We start from the raw sequence: 23,223 nt of genomic DNA, 5'->3' as shown, positions 1-23,223 counted from the left end.
CAAAACTGTTGCGGACGTGTGAATGGACCCTAAGGGTCATTGTCCTGCTACAGGGTGAACCTTCACACCAGTCTCAAATGTCTGACGTGCATGCTTATATACACCTGTCACCTCCATATGGCCATATACAGCGCTTACATTGCCCTATAGCACACCTATACATGAATGTAATGGTACCTTTGTCTTTAGACTTGCAGAAGCTGGAAAAACGAACGCCGCTGGTTTTGCGCCGTTCGCCGAAGCATGCGCAGTAGTTAAAGCGATGCCGTGCCAACAATGGGCATAGCAGTGCGCATTCTTCGGCGAGGCAGTGCACAGTCGAGGGATCTCGGCTGGACCTTAGGATGACGCAAGGGAATAGGAGGGCGGGCATAAGCAGAGGCTGGGGCGGGGGAACAATGAAAAAAGGCGGGGCAGTCTGGGCACCAACACAGTGAACACCGCCCCTGGGCACTTGTGAGTTTTCATTTGCATATCAATCAAAGTTCGTTTTTCCAGCTTCTGCAAGTGTAAAGACAAAGACAAAGGTACCATAACATTCATGTATAGGTGTGCTATAGGGCAATGTAAGCACTGTATATGGCCAAATGGAGGTGACAGACTCCCTTTAAGGTGTGTCCCAATACTTTTGTCCATAGAGTGTATCTACAGTAACATACCGTATGTCTGTAAAATAAGAGTCTCAATACAAAGCTATATACTTTAACATAGGAATAATATCAAGCTCTCACTGGATGCGTTTCTTCTTGCGAGTAGTCCCCTTGATTGCGATTCTGGTGTGGTGTGCGTGCTTTACAGTCCCAGCATTGCACTTGTATCCTATCCTGGAATGGGGCAGATCACTGGTCTCCACCTCAGCACACCTCCTTACTTGCTGCTCCCTGTGGCTCATGTTTTATTATTATTACAGCTTGGCTGTACTCAGGACAATATTACCCTTGTGCTCTTCCTGTTACTCTTTGGATGAGCTCCCGTCACGTGTGCCTTCCTCACACAGCACACACACACACACTCCGTGCCACTATGTAACCCTTAGGTACTGTTCACACTTGATGTGTCAGGTTTGACCCACAGTTGCTGTAGACTAGTTTAGGCATTCACATTGGTTGGTTTCATCAAAGCGCTTGAGTGATGGCATCAGGATTTAATGCTGCGGATGATCTAGGGGGAGTGACTGCCCCTATTGCCAACCCCTGCCCCCCCCCCCCCCTCTAAATTTGCATCAACACATGCATTCTTTTTTTTAATTATGTTCACATGTAGGTTTTGCACTTGGCAAATCCAACATGGATCTTGAAGATGCTGCTGACTTTAACCAGGCGGCCGACCATGACTAATACACAAGGTTCCATATGTACATGGGGAAAAATATATGGTACAGTGGCTCAAACCTTGTGTATCACCTGGATATGGTGCACACCCCTTGCGGCCTACCCCTGGTCACAGTAGGAGAAAAAGAGAAGTGTATGGATGGGGGGCACTCGACTATCTAGAACCAATGGATGATCGATGCAGTGTTATAATTGTGTTAAAATTGTATTTAATCAATCAACATATTAAATCACATTAATAATGAAAAGGCGCCATATAAAAATAATTGCATAAAACAATATACATAATAAAACATTAAATCAAATCATGCATATTACAAACTTCCTGATGTTTGCAGACATAAACGGCTTCTCGGCAAACTCCAGGTAATTATAGTACCACTGGTACCTCAATAATAGGTAAAATGGAAATCACTTTAGTTCGCCTCACACTTTACTGTAAATTAGATGAATGGAAGTCAGTCCACAATATCGACTAGAATGGATAGGTGGATATGAATCCACAATGATGGTCCACACAGTCCGAAAAGGGGGGGACCGGCACCGCTATGTGGCTATAGGATATTGTTGTTCACCACAGGTGCATAGTTTAGCTTGCTGCTCAATGTGTTGGTGCAGCGTGCTGCCAGATATATCTAGACTCCGCATGGTATAGTCAAACTATAGTGTCCGGTTAGGGCATCAACAGATGAATATGCACAAATATTTAGTACATTACCCCTCCAGACGACTTGTGTTGTGATTCAATCCTCTTGAGGCAAATCAAGTCTCCATGCGGTCAAGACGCCAGGATAGTTTTGTAGGACCTTCCTGCTTGTTTCCGTGATCTCCGGTCACGTGATCTGAATTTGTCCACGTGATCCGGTAGGGGGCGGTGTCGGAGACTGTAACGGAGGCTTAGTCAGCTTGTAGCTTTTATAATAGTAAGGTGCGCGCCTACTTCATTATTACTCAGCTAAGTCGTCTGGAGGGGTAATGTACTAAATATTTGTGCATATTCATCTCTTGATGCCCTAACCGGACACTATAGTTTGACTATACCATACGGAGTCTAGATATATCTGGCAGCACGCTGCACCAACACATTGAGCAGCAAGCTAAACTATGCACCTGTGGTGAACAACAATATCCTATAGCCACATAGCGGTGCCGGTCCCCTAGTCGATATTGTGGACTGACTTCCATTCATCCAATTTACAGTAAAGTGTGAGGCGAACTAAAGTGATTTCCATTTTACCTATTATTGAGGTACCAGTGGTACTATAATTACCTGGAGTTTGCCGAGAAGCCGTTTATGTCTGCAAACATCAGGAAGTTTGTAATATGCATGATTTGATTTAATATTTTATTATGTATATGGTTTTATGCAATTATTTTTATATGGCGCCTTTTCATTATTAATGTGATTTAATATGTTGATTGAATACAATTTTAACACAATTATAACACCGCATCGATCATCCATTGGTTCAAGATAGTCGAGTGCCCCCCATCCATACACTTCTCCATATGTACATGGCAGATTACTTTGCTCTGTTGTCAAGAGGATGTCACGACCTATCGCTGACCCTGTTGTGCCTGGGGTGGCTACTCGCTCGGTTTCTCAAGAGATCGTTCCATGACCAAGTGGTGGGAATAGATTCTGGTCCAGGTTTTCCTGCTTAGATTTGCGATCCTTTTTGTCCCATTTAGGAATCTGTAGCTTTTACTTTCAGCTGTTCTCTGTCTGCCACTTCCAGCTAGTATATATTTTCCCTTTCTGCTTTCTTTGTTGCCAGATATAGACCTTCCTTTCAGATCTTCTATTCTGGCCTCAGATGGAGTTGGGACAACTGTTGCTGTGGAGCTGTTAGAACTGATTGTGTTTGTGTTGTTTGTCCTTTACCTGTTGTTACCCTAGGTGTCAGTGGTGAGGACTAGTGGTCCAACCGCCCTACTCACTACCTAGGGCTTATTTCAGGATAGGCCAGGGACAAGGCACATGATCGGTGTATGGGTTAGCAGAACGTCTAGGGACGTCAGGGCAGCCAGGTGCCAGTGCTACTGTAGGTTAGTTAGGGGTCACCACTCCCTCTCCCTAGTGAAAGGGTACCCTCCTTAACTCCCCCATGCGCCGCACGTATGTTACCTGCCATATGAGATGTGATATTTGTCTTTTGTTATGACGGTTTGAATATACAAAAGCAATTACTGTTGTAGAAATGGCACAGAAATCTGATATGAATCCCTAGTATCCCTGTAAAGTCCAGAAAACTAATTATAGAGAATTAATTTCATTGATCTAAATGTGACATAAGACATAACTCTTGGCCAAGCTGGTAGCTTTGTAATCTACTGTGTTTTTTTACCCTTTAACTGGTTGTAATAGGGAATGTTGCTTGATTGCAGTCGACTGAAAGTTATAGTAGATGATGCTTTTGCCACTTGTTCTCCTGCCTTCAAGAAGAATTTGATAGTGGTATCAGTCATAACTGCAATCATATGACAGATTGCATCAGCAGGTAGATTTCCATCTAATGTCTATAGCTTTGTACCTCTATAGGACACAGTGATTGTTGCATAATCAAGTATTCTGGATTACTGAACAGACATAAAGAAGAATAAAAAAAAATATATGCAGCCTGTGGAAAATTATTTTGCAGTCCAAAATGAATGTGTTAATGCAAATTCTCCAATTTGGTTAAGTTTATGCGGCTTAATATTTGATATGCTGGGTGTCATTTGCACCTTGGAGATTTGTCAGGGGCGTGAATCCAATGTTAAGACACAACACGTAGAAATGTATTTAAAGGGAACCTGTCACCAGTTTTATGGTGTCCTAACTAAGGGCAACATAAATAAGTGACTGATTCTCTTAGCACAATGCTGGGTCACTTTCTTTAATTGACCCAGTCAATCTGCCAACATCTTGTATTGAAAAGCTCCAGCTGATAATGATGAGTCCTGAATATTCATGAGCTCCTGACTCTCCCCGCCTACCTGCTGCTGATTGACAGTTATTTTCCATATGAATCAGCAGCAGGTGGGCAGGGGAGTGGCTATAGCTCTGAATTAAATATACGCTGGACTCAATGACATCACGTCGGACTCCAATCAGCTCATTAGCATGTGGCATCTTTGTGTGTATATTATGGGGTAACCATCTGTCACACCAGTAAGTGAATACATCTAAGGTACTTTTTAGTAGTTAATGATTGTATATAATTAGTTCGATTATAATCAAATATCCACATGACAGGTTCCCTTTAAAGAAATATTGTAAAGAGGATCTTACAGATGAAAATACAAAACAAATCATGAGAAAATCATGTCTAATATGAGTAAAATATAGTGATAGAGAAGTCTAGTGGTTTTAGAAAGTGATGCCATTTGGTATGGTAGTGTCGTTTCAATTATAATGTAAAAAATTGGAAAGATAAAATAGGTGAACTTACATAGTTATACTTGGTACTATGTCAAGATCTTTTAATAATTCCTTCAGTATTATTATATATTATAATTAGAGATGAGCGAATCGAATCCCACGAATTTCAGGATAAATTTGATTTGACTCGAAGCCGAATTTCTTCGCGCTTCGTGTCAGCGAATCGATTTAACCTGAAATAGTGTAAAAAATAAAATCAAACTTACATTTTCCATTTGCTCGCGACGGGCCACCAGCTTCCATCTTGATTGAAGATCTCGGCCGAAATCCTGTGTCCGGCCCGTTGCGAGCAAATGGAGGCGGTAAGTTTGATTTAATTTTTTATTATTGTTAATTTTACACTGTTTTTACACGATCATGTATGAACGCGGCATCTAAGGGGTACAATGACGGGGGCAGCACTATAGCACTATATGCACTCGCTACTTACAAAAAAATGTGCTTCGTGACGAAGTAATTCGTCACCAAGCGAATTTTTTTGTCAAATTTAGCTCATCTCTAATTATAATGTTTATATATATATATATATATATATATATAATGTTTTATTATATTACACCTATAAATCTGATGCATACAATAAAGTTCTAGCATTACTTATTTGAGTATCCACTTAAAATACGACATTTCTTACTTCTTTATAATATGAACCATTTTAAACCACCAAAATATGCCACTGCATGTCTTATGTTACATATAATCTTGTTCACTCACTTCACTTTAGTGTCATTTAAAATGTATTTCTCTAAGATAGGTGCACAATATAGGCAAATAAGGTACAGAGTTTATTTCCATGGTTTGACATATCTAATGATAAGTGAAGCCTTTGCTCAAAATTTCTCATTTTTAAAAGAGCTTTTCGAGTGGGGATCGAAAAGCTCTACGGACTCCAGCTGCAGTGAAACTACAATTCCCAGCACGCACATGTTGGGAGTTGTAGTTTTACCACAGCTGGAGTGGCGGAAGTTGCTGACCCCTGTTTTAGAGGATGAAAGGAGTAAAGTCATTAGTTGCTATAAGCAACTGCCCCCCCCCTCCCCATTTCACTAGCATAAGTGTTAATATATTTCCTGCAACGTATGTATGTATATAAAAAATCTAATTCCATGACTCAGGGAATAAGCTAATATACAGATGTATTGCTATAATATGTTGCATCTGTAAAGAACAGTGAAGCTCACATGATAAAATGAATGTGATAGTTTTCCTTCATGATATAACATCTAGGAATTGTAGCTGGAACATTTACAAATTGAAGGATCCTGTGGTTTCCGTATTACTAAGTCTATGTTTCTTTTTGCGGGATTTCGCCAGACCTACCCTGTCATTTTCACGGTCAAATATGCTATAAAACTTTGACATAAAAATATCTCCCAGGATCCATAGTTGTCCAGATTTTGAAGACAAGTCCATGGGCTGGAAGCCAGTCAAGCACCGAGGTGAATTTCCTGCGTGCTCCTGAAAGCATTAAGAAAGTATTATGGCGCCATACTGTGTGCTACCTGGTGCCTACAGCATATAATATTGTCAGTGTACATACCTTCATTACATACTGCTCAGGAGATATGGTGTAGTCTCTCTTATCAATGGTGAATGTCACAGTTGGAAGACTGGATATATGACTACAGTCTACAAAGTACTATAAAATACAATACATACATGAGTATTGAAGAGACAGATCACTATGATTGTAGTCATAAGAGTTCAACAATAGTAGTGAAAGTCCACATGGGTGGAAAAACCATTGCAGGATTTGCCGTAAATTCCATGGTGAATCTGCTGCAAAATCTACAAATTTTACATTGAATCTGGAGGGGGGAAAAAACAGCATTTCCATTACCTAGGGACATAGCCATAAGGTATGTTCATACAATGGAAAACTTATGTGGCTTTCAATGTGGATTCCACAGCAAAATTCATGTACTTTGGATTGCAGTAGGAAACTCTGCAGAAACATGGCACTCATTAAAGGACCACAATATTGTTGAATTTAGGAGTGCACCTGCGGCCACCGGCCAGGTGCATAAGTACCTGATGCTCCCATCATTAATTGAAATTCCACCCCTGGGCATGTGACCCACAATGCCATGTCTTTTAAGGTAAGTGGCAATATTGGAAGGTGGGATTCTTGAGGTAGGCATCTTGACCACTTACCAGTGTGTTTTGAGACAAAAGCCATATAGGCACATTGGGATGTAAAACAGTTCAATGACATTAACCTCATAATGACAATGACATTTCAAAAAGTCAAGTTTTTACCTCTCCATATAACAAGGGTGTAGCTCCAATGAATTTCTGCATTTTTTTTACATCAGCACTAGGCCCGGTAATGAGGGAAGTGCCTGAATCAACTATAGCCTCACATCCATTAGGACAAAGTACTCCTTTTTCATGAACTTTGATACTGCACGAAAACAAAATACACGCGATAAAACCGTTAGAATGATGGTAATCCAAAAGTATGTCTAGAATCAAATAAAAAAATATAGGGGCACACTTATTAAGATTAGCGTTTTAGATTTAGTCTTAATAAGCCCCTGTGCTGGTGGAGGTGGATCCTGTGCTGGTGGTGGATAACTTTGCCGCATCCACTGCCGATTGTAAATGTAAGACAGCTTCCTTACTGTCTTACATTTAGACCATTTTCTACACCTAAAACGGGTGTTGAAAATGATGAATGAGACGGGCCTACCGACCGGTCCCCTTCCCTGCCATGCTCTCTTTTTTGGAACTGGCGTGAGCTGGGAAGAAGTCGCAGATTCTGCTGAAACAGAATCTGCAACAGATATACGCCACAAAAGTGGTGTATATCTGCTCATAAATGACCCCCAAAGTTTTTATAACATTTTGTAGTATATTTATATAGGTTCTACTTGTGCGTACATGTAGCCGTGGTAAACCAAAATCAACCAGACGTGTTTAAAAATCTTGAAGATGTTTTACCCCCTTTTATCACAGAGGCTTCTTCTCAGTTCAACGTCCTTATTCAGGATGGAAGAATTTTTGAATAATAAAATATGCTAAAAAATTCTGTCCAAGTCTAGGTAATGTACCACTATTAGGCCCCTTTCACACGGGCGAGTATTCCGCGCGGATGCGATGCGTGAGTTGAGCGCATTGCACCCACACTGAATCCTGACCCATTCATTGCTATGGGGCTGTGCACACGAGCGGTGATTTTCACGCATCACTTGTGCATTGCGTGAAAATCTCAGTATGCTCCTCTTTGTGCGTTTTTCACGTAACGCAGGCCCCATAGAAATGAATGGGGTTGCATGAAAATCGCAAGCATCCACAAGCAAGTGCGGATGCGGTGCGATTTTCACGCACGGTTGCTAGGAGACGATCGGGATGGGGACCCGATCTTTATTATTTTCCCTTATAACATGGTTATAAGGGAAAATAATAGTATTCTGAATACAGAATGCATAGTACAATAGCGCTGGAGGGGTTAAAAAAAAAAAATATAATTTAACTCACCTTAGTCCACTTGATCGCGCTGCCGGCATCTCCTTCTGTCTCCTTCTTTGCTGGTAGGAACAGGACCTGTGGTGACATCACTCCGGTCATCACATGATCCATCACATGATCTTTTACCATGGTGATGGATCATGTGATGACCGGAGTGACGTCACCACAGGTCCTGTTCATACAATCAGCAAAGAAGGAGACAGAAGGAGATGCCGGCAGCACGATCAAGTGGACTAAGGTGAGTTAAATTTTTTATTTTATTTTTTTTAACCCCTCCAGCGCTATTTTACTATGCATTCTGTATTCAGAATGCTATTATTTTCCCTTATAAGCATGTTATAAGGGAAAAAAATACAATCTACAGAACACCGATCCCAAGCCCGAACTTCTGTGAAGAAGTTCGGGTTTGGGTACCAAACACGCGCGATTTTTCTCACGCGAGTGCAAAACGCATTACAATGATTTGCACTCGCACATTTTCCCGCAACGCCTGTCTGAAAGAGGCCTTAGACATTTTGTATTATCTTTACAGGAATGTTACCCAAATCATTGTGAATTCTAACATTCTAAGGGTTTCTTCAGACTAAGGGCTCGTTCACACGACCGTTAGTGTCCCGCCCCGTTCCCGTATTGCGGACCGCATTTGCGAATCCGCAATACACGGGAACCGTTCCATTGTCATTCCGCATCACGGATGGGGACCCATTCATTTGAATGGGTCTGCAAATTTGGAGATGCGGAACGGTGTGGAACGGAAGCATGGAACAGAACAATACGGACGCACTACGGAGTGCTTTCTGGGGTTCCGTTTCATGCCTCCGCACCGCAAAAAGATAGAACATGCTCTATCTTTTTGCGGAACGGAGGGATCGCGGACCCATTCAAGTGAATAGGTCTGCGATCCCCATGTGCCTGCCCCACGGGCACGGGACAGCAACGGTCGTGTGAACGAACCCTAAGGCCTAGTTCACACGAACGTATGGCTTTTATAGTTTTTTGTGGTCCTTTTTTCACGGATCCGTTGTTCCGTTTTTGAGTTTCGTTGTGCTTCCGTTTCTGTTCCGTTTTTCCGTATGGCATATACAGTATACAGTAATTACATAGAAAAAATTGGGCTGGGCATAACATTTTCAATAGATGGTTCAGCAAAAACGGAACAGATACGGAAGACATACGGATGCATTTCCGTATGTGTTCAGTTTTTTTTGCGGACCCATTGACTTTAATGGAGCCACGGAACGTGATTTGTGGCCAAATATAGGACATCTTCTATCTTTCAACGAAACGGAAAAACTGAAATACGGAAACGGAATGCATACGGAACACATTCCGTTTTTTTTGCGGAACCATTGAAATGAATGGTTCCGTATACGGACCGTATACGGAACACAAAAAAACGGCCCGTACACTCGCAAAAAAAAAACGTTTGTGTGAACTAGGCCTAACAATGTAAAACGCGGCCATTATAGTTTTATCTCTCTATTTTCCATCCGTATTGAATCAGGACTGTCTCAGACTGCTGCATTTGTATGGAATAAGTTGTCAGTTTTTCACGACACCTTCTAGCAACCATCAATGAGTAACAGATGGCATTATTGTGCCAACAGTTTTTTTTTTGTTGTTTTTTTCACTGACCCATTGACTTGAAGGGCACCAGTCAAGCATGAAAGAAGGTGGTTCCTGCTGCTATTTTTTCTTAACAGACGGATGATCTAACATGTATTTTGGCCTATTGACTGTCATGGGTCACTGTTTAGTCCTGGTGCTATCTGGAAGTGAAAAATGCTTGTCTGAATGAGCACTAATTGTGCACTTGTACGAATACCTACCTATCAAGTCGTATTTGCCAGTAGCCCTTATTCGTAAGGGGAATCCAGTGAATTGGGCCTTTGTACAGAGAATGATCTATCCCCCCTAATATGAGTTCTCCTCCATATTCAAAATTGTTATCTCTGTGAAACAATTGACAGTGAGTTGAAAATACAGAATAAACGTTGCAGTATGTTTTTAGATGTTATTGTTTTATACCTACTTATTCAAATGGAAGGAAAATATTGGCTTATCCACTAGATTTTTCTCCATTATCTGGTCAAACACTGGGACTGCATTAGCAACAGCAAGTGAAGGGTATCCAAGACCCAACACTCCATCAAACTGTGCCAGTAAAAAAGTCCTGCCTGGCTCCATGACTGACTGCCCAAAATCCTGCCCATCAATTGTCAGGTTACTGATCTGCATGGGAACAGACAACACATAGATAGCACAAATCATAGATATAAATGTAAAACCATGGTGGAGCATCAGTAAAATTGGGCTAGTTATGACAATCCTGGTTAGAGGTTGATTGTTTGAAAGTACAATGACAAGAATGGGCCAGGACCTACGTTTTTCCTAAAATTCAATTTAGGAATGTGCTGTAAATGAGCTGTCTCACTTCAGCAAGTGGCATTTATCATGTAGACAAAGTTAATACAAGGCACTTACTAATGTATTGTATTTATCCATGGTGCCTCCTTTGCTGGCTAGAGTAATATTTTTATCATATTATACACCGCTCGTTTCCATGGTTACGACCAGCTTGTAATCCATCGGCGGTGGTCGTGCTTGCACACTGTAGGAAAAAGTTCTTGCCTTTCTGGTGGCCAGGACCAAGGGAGCGCACATAGGCTAGTGCTTTTTCCTATAGTGTGCAAGCACAGCCACCGCTGATGGATTACAGAATGGTCATAACCATGGAAACCTGCAGTGTGTAATGTGATGGAAAAATGAATCCAGCCAGCAAAGAAGGCAATATGGACAATCACAATACATTAGTAAGTGACTTGTATTAACTTCTTTTACACAATAAATGCTATTTGCTGAAGTGGAACAGCCCCTTTAAGGTAAATGAAAAAACTCCAGCACTTTTGCTGGAGTATATTCATTTACTTTAAGTAAGGGATGGGAACCCTACTCCAAGTACTACATATCAGCGGAGTACCACAAGGACATCATTGTGGTGTACATTATGAAAAACTGTATTGCCCTGCAAGCGCAGATTGCACATAATAGTATCTACTGGCTAGTAATGCTGGGTAGACACAGATTATGTCCTCCTGGCATACATCTCATGCCCTCCTCCCTCTGAATTATGCTTCTTTTTTGTAAAAAAAAAAAAAATTTTATTCTGTTCAAGTTTTAAACATGAAAAAGAGAAAATAGTAGAACTGCCAAATACAGAACAGTAGGGGGCGAGGTTATGCTTTTTTATAGTGACATTAGAAGAGGTTTACATGACACTGACCTATATAGGACATCTTAAACTAGTACCTAAGGCATCTGATTATGGTCTAGCCACACGTATTTCTTTTACCATAGGCACCATATGTTACATTGAATCTAAAAGGATCCTCAAAACATGTGTTAATGCTTTGTGGCACAGATCCATACAGTATCTATGCAGTGTATAGCTCTCAAGGCAAAAAAAAATTCTTACCCGGAGTGTATCTTTACCAGTTATACCAACAAGTTGTCCAGTGCCATAATGGATTGAGAAGGTTCTCCCACCATGCTGATAGGAAGTGGATAGAAAAGATTGGAATTTTGCATGCGCACCTGAGAATAAATGATGACACATTAATCTGATTCTTGTCTTTATTTACTTAACCACTTGCCAACCGCCCATTGACTACGTCTTAGCGGTCAGCACATATCTCTGCATCATGGAAATTTTAAAATGTCAGTGCAGAGACCGCAACTGCTCTCTAAACGTGCAGCTGCGAGGGCAGGGAGCCTGCTGTTAATGACAGCAGGGCTCCCCATAGGGGAAGCAGGGACAGCTTTTCACTGTCCGTGCCTTCCCCATCTCTCAATGAGAGCTTTGTATAGAGATTGGGAAGTGGCAATACCACTTCCTGCTGCGGTCCCAGTCGTCTTGTTATTGCTGGGGCCCTGGACAACCTCCCTGAGGGCTGTATTCCCTTCTGTAACCAGTGGCGTGTCTAGGGTGTTTGGCAACAGGGGCGCCCCCCCCCCCCCTCCCCAATACTTAAAAAATTGTGCCACCTCACAATAGCATTGCCCTCATTGTACAACCTTAACAATAGTTATATCTAGATATGTGCCCCCTAATAAAATCCACATTGTGCCCCCATAACAGTGCTTATTCCTTCATTGTGCCCCTTTCACAGAAGTAATACCCTATCTGCAGGGCTGGTGCAAGGATTTTTGCCACCCTAGGCAAAAGCTAATTTTAACGCCCCCCTTGACTCCGCCCATTGACCATACCATTTGACCTGCCCCTTTTTGTCTGCCACCTATTTAATGATTGTTGCATGCAACATTTTACTTGACAAGGTAATTTTAGATATTCTACAGCAGTCCCGTTACAATCCCCCCTCCCCCAATCAGCCTTTCGACCAAATAATAAAAATAGTAAAATAGAACATTTAATTTAAACATTTTAATTGTAAACATTTTCTCATATACAAAACATAAAATAGCAGCATTGCACATATACAGCAGCACATACCTCTCACATCCAGGGCCTCGAGGTGACGTCTTCTCCAATGTAGATCTTCTCTGTCATCATCTTCTCCATTCGGTCCGGACACTTCTCTCAGCCGCCTCGTCTCTGCAGAGTGTGACACACAGACATCTTAGTGTGCTCACTTTTCTATCATCATCCCCCAACCTGGAGTCCCCACAGTGTTATCCTGCTGCTCGCTGTGCCCCGGCTCCAATACCATTTCCTGAAGAAATAATAGTGCCCCCATAGTAATAGTGCTCCTCATAGTCCCACCAATAGTAATTCCCTTCTAGAATGCCCTCATTAGTAATACTGCCCCCTACACTTCCCCACATTAAGTAATTTGCCCCCCACACTGCCCCACATTAAGTAATATGCCCCCCACACTGCCCCACATTATGCAATTTGCCCCTACACTGCCCCACATTAAGTAATTTGCCCTCATACTGCCCTACATTAAGTAATTTCCCCCCCACACTGCCTCATATTATGTAATTTGCCCCCCACACTGCCCCACATTATGTAATTTGCCCCCACACTGCCCCACATTATGTGATTTGCCCCCACACTGCCCCACATTAAGTAATTTACCCCTACACTGCCCCACATTATGTAATTTTCCCCCACACTGCCTCAGATTAATTTGCCCCCCACACTGCCACACATTATGTTGTTTGCCCCCACACTGCCCTCCATTATGTAATTTGCCCCCCACTAAATAATTTGCGCCCACACTAAGTAATTTTGCCCCCACTAAGTAATTTTGCCCCCACACAAGTTAATTTTGCCCCCACACAAGTTAATTTTGCCCCCAGACTGCCCTCCATTATGTAGATTGCCCCTCCCCCGTACTTGTGTCGCTGATCCTGTACAGTCTGTACTTGCCAGCTGCGCGAGCATGAGTTCAGTTAAGTTCAGTGTCTTCGGCGCGCAATCCCGTCCTGCGATGCGTGATCCCGTGAGACTAACCTCGGGAGGTCACGGGTCTCGCGGGATTGTGCGCCGAAGTGACTGAACTCATGCCCGGGCAGCCGGCAAGTACAGGATCAGATTAGCGACACATGTACAAGGGGGGGGTGCTAGTGGTGTTGGGAACTTGGGTCCGGCGGGTGACACCCCATCAGACTGGTGTTACCCGATGCGGCCCGCACCCGCCGCACCCACCTCGCAACGCCACTGGTGGCCAGACTCCAGAGCGCCGGTGCCCCCAGCAAGAGTGCGCTCTACGCGGTGGCCTACTCTGCTTATGGGTGGCGCCGGCCCTGCCTATCTGTGCCCCCTTTACAGTGGTAATACCCTCTTTGTGCCCCCTCACAGTAGTTATGCCCTCTCTGTGCCCCCTTCACATTAGTAATGGACTCTGGGCCCTTTCACAGTAGTAATGCCCATTGTGCCCTCTTCACAGTAGTAATGCCCACTCTGTCCCTCATAACAGTTATGCCCCATCACAGTAGTAATGCCCACTGTGCCCCCTTCACAGTAGTAAAGCCCTCTGTGACCCCTTTTTTGTAGTAATGCCCTCTGTGCCCCCTTTGTAGTAGTAATGCCTTCCATGCCCCCTTTATGGTAGTAATGCCCTCTGTGTCCCCTTTGTAGCAGTAATGTCCTCTGTGCCCCCTTTGTAGTAGTAATGCCCTCTCTGCCCTCCTTATGGTAGTAATGCCCACTGTGCCTCCTTTATGGTAGTAATGCCCTCTCTGTCCCCCCTCTGTGTTAAAAAAAAAAAAAACAGTACCTACTCACCTTGCCCCGTTCCTGAAGCTCACATCCAGCTCTCCCCTGCAGACACAGATCTCTCTGCAGCACTGTGTAGGAGGAGCTTAGGCAGATTCCCAGGCTGCAGAATCCTCCCATACAAGCTGGCAGCGCGATCTGTGCATGCAGGCTTAAATGGTGGAGCAGAGAGAAGTCTCCCTATTTCACCATTCTGTGAGCTGCTGGCTTGAAGGAGGGGAGGAGCGAGCTGAGCGGTCAGTGAGTGACAGGACTGCAGCTCCCAGTGCTCCAGCAATGAGCGGTTCCATCTGTATTGATGGAAGCGCTCAATGCTTCTGGCAACTCTAGCACCCCCCTGACAGCTGGCACCCGGGGCGGATCACCCCTCCTAGCACGCCACTGTCTGTAACTGGAACTACTATGTCAGCAATTAGTAATACATTTAAAAAATGTACTGTTAAATGTCCCCTAAAGGTTTTGTATGACCTTATGGGGGGCACAAACAGTACAATAAAACAATAAAGAAAAAAAAAAGTAAATAATTTAAAAACAATATTATTGAAAAGCGTCTCACCCTCCGGTTACCCTGGATTAAGGTGCTCTATCACTGTGACTTCACCCCGCCACACAAAAAAATTAACAATAACTGTTAAAATGATGGATAGGCACACTACATCTGAACAGAAGGGAAGGGGGGATGACCCTAGGGGCGTCAAGGAAGGGCAAAGAAGAATCAAGGGGAGCCTGTGCTCACCCAATGTACCCAAAAAGACACCCCTATGAAGATAACTCAGCTAAAGCTCCCGAGCACAAATCAGAACAAAAGAGAAATTGGAGCTCAAAAAGCCAAAATTGTAAATATTATAAATATTTTATTGTATCATATAGAAACATCAAAATTACATACAAAAAATGCAGTGGGATAGGGAACAAAAAAGGAACACCCCCTGACGAAGGCACGCCGAAACGCGCGTTGGGGTAGCGCCATCCTGGTTGGTCTCCTCCTGGTCTGATACCTTGATGAGTCTCATCTTACTTTTTCACATCCCGGCTTTGCTCCATTTGGATTGTTATTTTCCTGCTAGGTCTTCACCTGCAAGCCGGATGCGTATGCCCTTGTTTGTGTGGGCATTCTATCTTTCCTTACCTGGGACTCACCTTTGCCATTACATTTACTGTGTATCCGCGGTGCTATTATATTCTTTCATTATTATGCATTTATCCCGCTGACTACACACACCATCATCTATGACCGGAGTTCCCCTTCCAGGGTGGCGCCATTTTCTCTTTTCCCTGTTCCTTTTTTGTTCCCTGTCCCACTGCATTTTTTGTATGTAATTTTGATGTTTCTATATGATACAATAAAATATTTATAATATTTACAATTTAGGCTTTTTGAGCTCCAATTTCTCTTTTGTTCTGAACACTACATCTGAAGTCAAAGGCCGGAATATCCTTAAATCATTTATTAAAATTATATAAAAATATCCCTAAAACAATGTTATTCCAGTTGCATGCAATCTACATAAAACTAAACATAAAATACAACTAAACATAAAATACTGGATGTTTGTCTTTCCATCAATGTGCAATTTGACTATATATACGTCTGCACAAATGTGCACTATGGTATTACTACTGTCTTGATGGTTGCTATTAGTTGCTCTAGCTCAATATGTAGCATTGCCATTGAACATATATGGTCCTCAAACATCCACACGATGTATGGAAGATGATATTATCACACAATATGTAATATTAGTTGATAGACGGTATATATCATTTATTTAAATAATGTCATTTACACTCTAAAAATCCAAACAGTCCAGCTCTATAAGTATATCACCATATCTTGTTAGGATTTTAATAACTCTTAATGCCATTTGTATTTGGTCCGCAGTCACTTTTTTCAATTACTGACATTCTTCCTTTGATAATACAGACATTAATCCTTTGATATGTTTGCTATTAGCAACATTCATGTACTCACTCGTTGGTGGATAGTGGTGTATCAGCTGTGGCATCCCACGTGGTCTTGCTGCTGGTTACCACTTACCTCCACCTCTCTGAATTACCTGTGAGTGATCTCACTGTCCGGATTTCAAAATCAGTTGCTGCGGCTGAATCTTAGCATCCCACGTGGTAAGGCCGAAAGCACAGCGCTGTGTTCCGCGGCCGAGAGTGGTCCGTGGTATGCCGGCGGCATGAAGTGCACGGCGTCATAGCAACCAATGACGCCGTGCGCTCCTGCTCTGAACAGGAATCCAGCCCTGCATACATACCATGGACCGCTCTCGGCCGCGGAACACGGCCGTGTGCATTCGGCCTAAAGGGAATCACAATCACTTGTTCAAAGGATTACAGAGTTCATATAGCTCTGAGCAAATGATCAAGGGAGCGCTACACTTTTTGCTTTTATTTCTCCAGTTCTTGACGTATTTTCCACAGGTAATTCAGAGAGGTGGAGGTAGGTGGTAACCAGCAGCAAGACCACGTGGGATGCCACAGCTGATGCACCACTATCCACCAACGAGTGAGTACATGAATGTTGCTAATAGCAAACATATCAAAGGATTAATGTCTGTATTATCAAAGGAAGAATGTCAGTAATTTGAAAGTGACTGCGGACCAAATACAAATGGCATTAAGAGTTATCAAAATCCTACCAAGATATGGTGATATACTTATAGAGCTGGACTGTGTGGAGTATAAATGAAACTATTTAAATAAATTATATATACCGTCTATCAACTAATATTACATATTGTGTGATAATATCATCTACCATACATCGTGTGGATGTTTGAGGACCATATACAGGTCCTTCTAAAAAAAATTAGCATATTGTGATAAAGTTCATTATTTTCTGTAATGTACTGATAAACATTAGACTTTCATATATTTTAGATTCATTACACACAACTGAAGTAGTTCAAGCCTTTTCTTGTTTTAATATTGATGATTTTGGCATACAGCTCATGAAAACCCAAAATTCCTATCTCCAAAAATTTGCATATTTCATCCGACCAATAAAAGAAAAGTGTTTTTAATACAAAAAAAGTCAACCTTCAAATAATTAAGTTCAGTTATGCACTCAATACTTGGTCGGGAATCCTTTTGCAGAAATGACTGCTTCAATGCGGCGTGGCATGGAGGCAATCAGCATGTGGCACTGCTGAGGTGTTATGGAGGCCCAGGATGCTTCGATAGCGGCCTTAAGCTCATCCAGAGTGTTGGGTCTTGCGTCTCTCAACTTTCTCTTCCCAATATCCCACAGATTCTCTATGGGGTTCAGGTCAGGAGAGTTGGCAGGCCAATTGAGCACAGTAATACCAGTGGTTTTGGCACTGTGAGCAGGTGCCAGGTCGTGCTGAAAAATGAAATCTTCATCTCCATAAAGCTTTTCAGCAGATGGAAGCATGAAGTGCTCCAAAATCTCCTGATAGCTAGCTGCATTGTCCCTGCCCTTGATAAAACACAGTGGACCAACACCAGCAGCTGACATGGCACCCCAGACCATCACTGACTGTGGGTACTTGACACTGGACTTCAGGCATTTTGGCATTTCCCTCTCCCCAGTCATCCTCCAGACTCAGTCCACTGCTTCCGCAGGTCCCCCAAGGTCTGGAATCGGTCCTTCTCCACAATCTTCCTCAGGGTCCGGTCACCTCTTCTCGTTGTGCAGCGTTTTCTGCCACACTTTTTCCTTCCCACAGACTTCCCACTGAGGTGCCTTGATACAGCACTCTGGGAACAGCCTATTCGTTCAGAAATTTCTTTCTGTGTCTTACCCTCTTGCTTGAGGGTGTCAATGATGGCCTTCTGGACAGCAGTCAGGTCGGCAGTCTTACCCATGATTGTGGTTTTGAGTAATGAACCAGGCTGGGAGTTTTTAAAAGCCTCAGGAATCTTTTGCAGGTGTTTAGAGTTAATTAGTTGATTCAGATAATTAGGTTAATAGCTCGTTTAGAGAACCTTTTCATGATATGCTAATTTTTGGAGATAGGAATTTTGGGTTTTCATGAGCTGTATGCCAAAATCATCAATATTAAAACAAGAAAAGGCTTGAACTACTTCAGTTGTGTGTAATGAATCAAAAATATATGAAAGTCTAATGTTTATCAGTACATTACAGAAAATAATAAACTTTATCACAATATGCTAATTTTTTGAGAAGGACCTGTATGTTCAATGGCTATGCTACATATTGAGCTAGAGTAACTAATAGCAACCATCAAGACAGTAGTAATACCATAGTGCACATTTGTGCAGACGTATATATAGTCAAATTGCACATTGATTGAAAGACAAACATCCAGTATTTTATGTTTAGTTGTATTTTATGTTTGGTTTTATATAGATTGCATGCAACTGGAATAACATTGTTTTAGGGATATTTTCATATAATTTTAATAAATGATTTAAGGATATTCAGGTCTATGACTTCAGATGTAGTGTGCCTATCCATCATTTTACCAGTTATTGTTCAAATAATTTAAAAAAACTCCACCACAGGCTGCACCTCAGCTTGTATCCCCCCCCCCCTCCCCCCTCAGGTACCATAACCTATACATCTTATATATAAAAAGGATTGTTATGGAAAGGCTGCAAAATTAATGTTTTTAGTTATATTTTAGCTATATCAAAATTATTTTTGTATATATTGTACAACTTACTGCATGCTTCACTGATGCAGAAAGAGGATGGGATCCACAAGTTGGAAGATCCAGTGTCAAAAACCACATTGAAGTTCTGTGGAGGAGTCCCAAGACTAATTTGCCCATAGTATTGAGCCTGCAAAAGTAGAAAAACTATAGTTGGCCAGTATATAACTATAGACATTCTCTAGAACAGCACTAATGAGTAATAATGAGAACCAGTCATCACTATTGCTGTATTCTTAATGGAGCACTCCAGCAAAAAAGAATTGCATCATAAGAATGTATCCCCTATCCCCATTATATATAATATACCAGGGAATTGTTAGCTAAAGAGGACCTTTCACCACTTCTAACATGTCTGTTTACATGTACATACACCATATATATGCAACACACATACACATAAATACACCATATACATGGTACACATACATACCGTAAATACACCATATATACACTACACACACATACCACCCAACTAAGGAGCTAAACTATCAGCGGTGCGCAAAGCAATGGAAGTGAACAATCTCTAGCTGCCCTGCTGCCGCCAGAGCACCGGATCGGGACTCAGTCGGTAACACGGTTCTCCGATCCAGTTGTAATTTTAACAACCAGATCTGGAGAACTGGAGAGAACTGGTTGAATCCCATGCCTGCATTCAGCTTTATAGGACTGCCACAGATAGCCAAAACTCGATTTACTTTTCGCAGTCCTAGAAAGTTGAATGAAGTTGCACATATGTGACCACCACTCCATTCACTCCAGGGGATCTGGCACCTCATTCCTGTGATCAGTGGGGATCCATTGATCAGATCCTTATCACCTATCCTGTGGATAGGGTAGTTGGAGTGGGTTCCAGCACACTCTGCCAATGTTCAATCAGTGCTGCCAGTGTCAGGCTGTGTAGGGACCCCCCCTTCCCCCCCCAATTGGTAACAGTTGCAGATTCATTAAAAAAAATTCTAGTAGTAATAAGTGAGGAACAGACCAACACAGAGTTCTAAGAAAAGTTGCTCTAGAATAATTATTGCATGGGAGTTAAAACGATTTCGTAAAACAGACAGGCCAGGAATGATGACATGTCCTCTTAGCCAACAATTACCTGGGATAAAATTACTGCTGGAATCATGCTCTTTACAAGCAAGGACATTCAAATGGACTGCCAATGCCTAAAGATCTGTCACCATGTAGAGGTCGCACATCTACTGTACTGTCTAGCTGTCACGGACGTTCACGTGACAGGTGGCAGGAGATCGGTGAGACTGGCAATAGGTGGTTTTATCTGACAGGTTTTCCTTGTGGATCAATAGGCATTTGTGTTGCCTCAGGTGTTGCTATGTGGTCATTTAACCTTCCTTATTTATAGTTGCTTTTCCCACTATGCTGTGCGGTTTATAGCTTCAGCTTCTGTGCCAGTGTATTGCTGCTGTGTGGATCTCGGTGGAGTTTCTGGTGCTTCCATAGCCCCTTTAAAGTTAAGTCTTTCCTTTCCCTTTTGTATTTTGTTTGGCTTCTGTGTATTGCATTTCCCTATTGTTTGTATTAGACCTGAAGGAGACTCCTGTTCGTCCATCCTTTTGGAGGAACAGGTAGTCTCGTCCCTGCAATTAGTACCGGGGTCCTATGGGGCTAGATAGGACTCTAGGTATTCCTGCACATGAACATACCTACCTTTGGGGTCTGTTCATACTGGTAGTCAGGATTTTGGTTAGGGATTTACTAGGAGGTGTCCATCTTCCTTGCCTAGTTCTCAGGCCTGATTCCCTATTCCCCCTTCCCTCTTATGCTCGGTGTGACATTATAAACCGCCAAAACCGTAATTTTTTTTGTTTTTGTGCAGCCATGGATCCTATTGCTGCACTGGCAGGTCCGCTGCAAGGGCTGTCTTTGGAGGTAGCTGACCTCCGCACGACCGTCTCGCAGATGCAGAGACCACAGGTGGTTAATACTAGTGGGGGTGGTGGTTACCAGGCCTGTCTTGAACCTCAAGTTGCACTCCCAGACAAATTCTCTGGGGGACTTGATAATTTCATTTTGTTTAGGGAGGCGTGCAAACTGTATTTTAGGCTATGTCCACACTCATCTGGGGATGCGAAACAGTGAGTCGGTGTGGTTATTTCCTTACTTAAGGGGGATACCCAGTCATGGGCTTTTTCTCTGCCGACCAGATCGCAGTCTCTCTGGTTGGTAGATGAATTTTTCGAAGCTTTGGGCCTTATCTATGATGATCCGGATCGGACCTCTCTAGCCGAAACAAGCTGCGCGGCCTTCGTCAGGGTAATCGTTCCGCTGAGATTTATTGCTCTGAATTTAGGAGGTGGGCTACGGATACGGAGTAGAACGATCCTGCCCTCCGTAGCCAGTTTTGTCAAGGGTTATCAGAGCGGCTGAAGGACGCCTTGCCCTTTCATGAAACCCCAGTGTCTCTGGAGGCTGATATGTCTCTGGCTATACGCATGAATAGATGCCTGAGAGAGAGATCTAGGGGCCCCCACTCTGTGGACGTACTATCACATGATGTATCGTCCTCCTCTGATACTTTGGGTGAAGCTACTCCTGGGTTTATGTCTGGGGACAAACCCATGCAATTAGGGGGAGCTACTCCTGGATCCGTTTTTAAGCATACTGGCAATAGGAAGGGAGTGTGTCTTTTCTGCAGAAAAAAGGGACATTTTATCAGAGTATGTCCATGCATTTAATGGCAAAAAAAAGAGGGACATTTAATTCCCATCTGACTCTTGGAGGGGTGATAGGAAAGTCAGACAATGTGCATTTGTCTTTTACTGGTAGTACCCAATTTCTCCTGGCTGCTGAGAAAAAAACTGTGAGGATTGAGGTGTTTATCGACACCGGGGCCGGGGTGAACCTGATTGATGCTCAGTTCGTCTGTATGCACGGGTTGTCACCGAGTGCATTGGAAAAAAAAAAAATCTGTTTTTGCTATTGATTTGGTTGTATAACCTTTCTGGACCTGAAAGACTGGCCATGAGAGAGTATATTACCAAGAGTTTGGCTAAAGGACATATAAGACCTTCCAAGTCTCCAGTGGCAGCAGGGTTATTTTTTGTTAAAAAAAGGACGGAGGTCTTCGGCCATGTCTGGATTTCCGTGAACTCAATTGGATTACTGTCTGTGATCCTTTTGTACGCAAAATTAGAGAAGTGTGTTCTTGCTGTACACAAGGTGCAGTTTTTGGGCTACCTGCTGTCATCTGCAGGTTTTTGAATGGATCCAGAGGAAGTCTGTGTTGCATTGGACTGGGATCGACACGAAAATCTGAAGGCTTTAATGCCGTTTTTGGGGTTCACCAACTATTACCAAAAATGTATTCAGAATTTTTCGACAATAGTAAAACCCTTAACTGACATGACTAAGAAAGGGACAGATGTCTCAGTGTGGTCTGATTCAGCATTGCGAGCCTTTTCTGCGATTAAAGAATGCTTCTCTTCTGCCCCTATATTGGTGCAGCCAGATGTATCACAATCTTTCATTGTGGAAGTCAACGTGTCCGAGGTGGGGGTAGTAGCAGTTTTATCGCAGGGCCAGTCATCTGGTAAATGGCATCCATGTGCCTTTTTCTCTAAAAAAAACCTCTCTTCGGCAGAGAGAAATTATGATGTGGGTAACATAGAGTTACCGGCCATTAAGTTGGCTTTTGAGGAATGGCGTCATTGGTTGGAAGGGGCTATTCATGAGATCATGGTGTTCACAGATCACAAAACCTGGCTTACCTGGAGTCAGCTAAACGACTGAACCCGAGACAAGCCAGATGGTCTTTGTTTTTCACCAGATTAAATTTCATTTACACCTATCGTCCTGGGATTAAGAATGTCAAGGCAGATGCCTTGTCACATAGTTTTCTTGTAGGTGTTGATTTTGAAAATCCGAGTCTGATACTGTCGGAGGAGGTGGTGATATCCGCTCTTTACCCTGACCTAGAGGTGAAGGTGTTAGAGGCCCAGGGAGACGCACCGGATTCTTGTCCCTCTGGGAAACTGTTTGTGCCATCGGAGTTGTGTCACAAGGTGTTTGAGGAACATCACTGTACGGTGGGAGTAGATCCACTGCCGACCTCATCTCTCGTAGATTCTGGTAGCCAGGGTTTGCAAAAGT

General features: G+C 42.7%; 1 protein-coding gene across 1 annotated transcript in view; it reads right to left on the bottom strand.

The window, feature by feature from the left end:
- Positions 1-17: 17 nt before the first annotated feature.
- The window catches only part of LOC120980617 (cathepsin E-A-like), a 44,564-nt gene continuing 21,358 nt past the window's right edge, over positions 18-23,223 (bottom strand). Inside the window, exons 3-10 of the mRNA XM_040409813.1 lie at positions 19,126-19,243; positions 11,702-11,820; positions 10,259-10,458; positions 10,056-10,178; positions 7,015-7,159; positions 6,296-6,394; positions 5,680-6,213; positions 18-29 (exon numbers count right to left, since the gene is read on the bottom strand). Of these exons, the coding sequence (XP_040265747.1) occupies positions 6,001-6,213; positions 6,296-6,394; positions 7,015-7,159; positions 10,056-10,178; positions 10,259-10,458; positions 11,702-11,820; positions 19,126-19,243 (1,017 nt within the window). The 3' untranslated portion in view covers positions 18-29; positions 5,680-6,000. The remainder of the gene's footprint in view (positions 30-5,679; positions 6,214-6,295; positions 6,395-7,014; positions 7,160-10,055; positions 10,179-10,258; positions 10,459-11,701; positions 11,821-19,125; positions 19,244-23,223) is intronic.

This window comes from Bufo bufo, chromosome 1 (assembly GCF_905171765.1).
Source record: "Bufo bufo chromosome 1, aBufBuf1.1, whole genome shotgun sequence".
Classification (NCBI taxonomy): Eukaryota; Metazoa; Chordata; class Amphibia; order Anura; family Bufonidae; genus Bufo; species Bufo bufo.
This window is presented reverse-complemented; position numbering and strand designations above follow the sequence as displayed.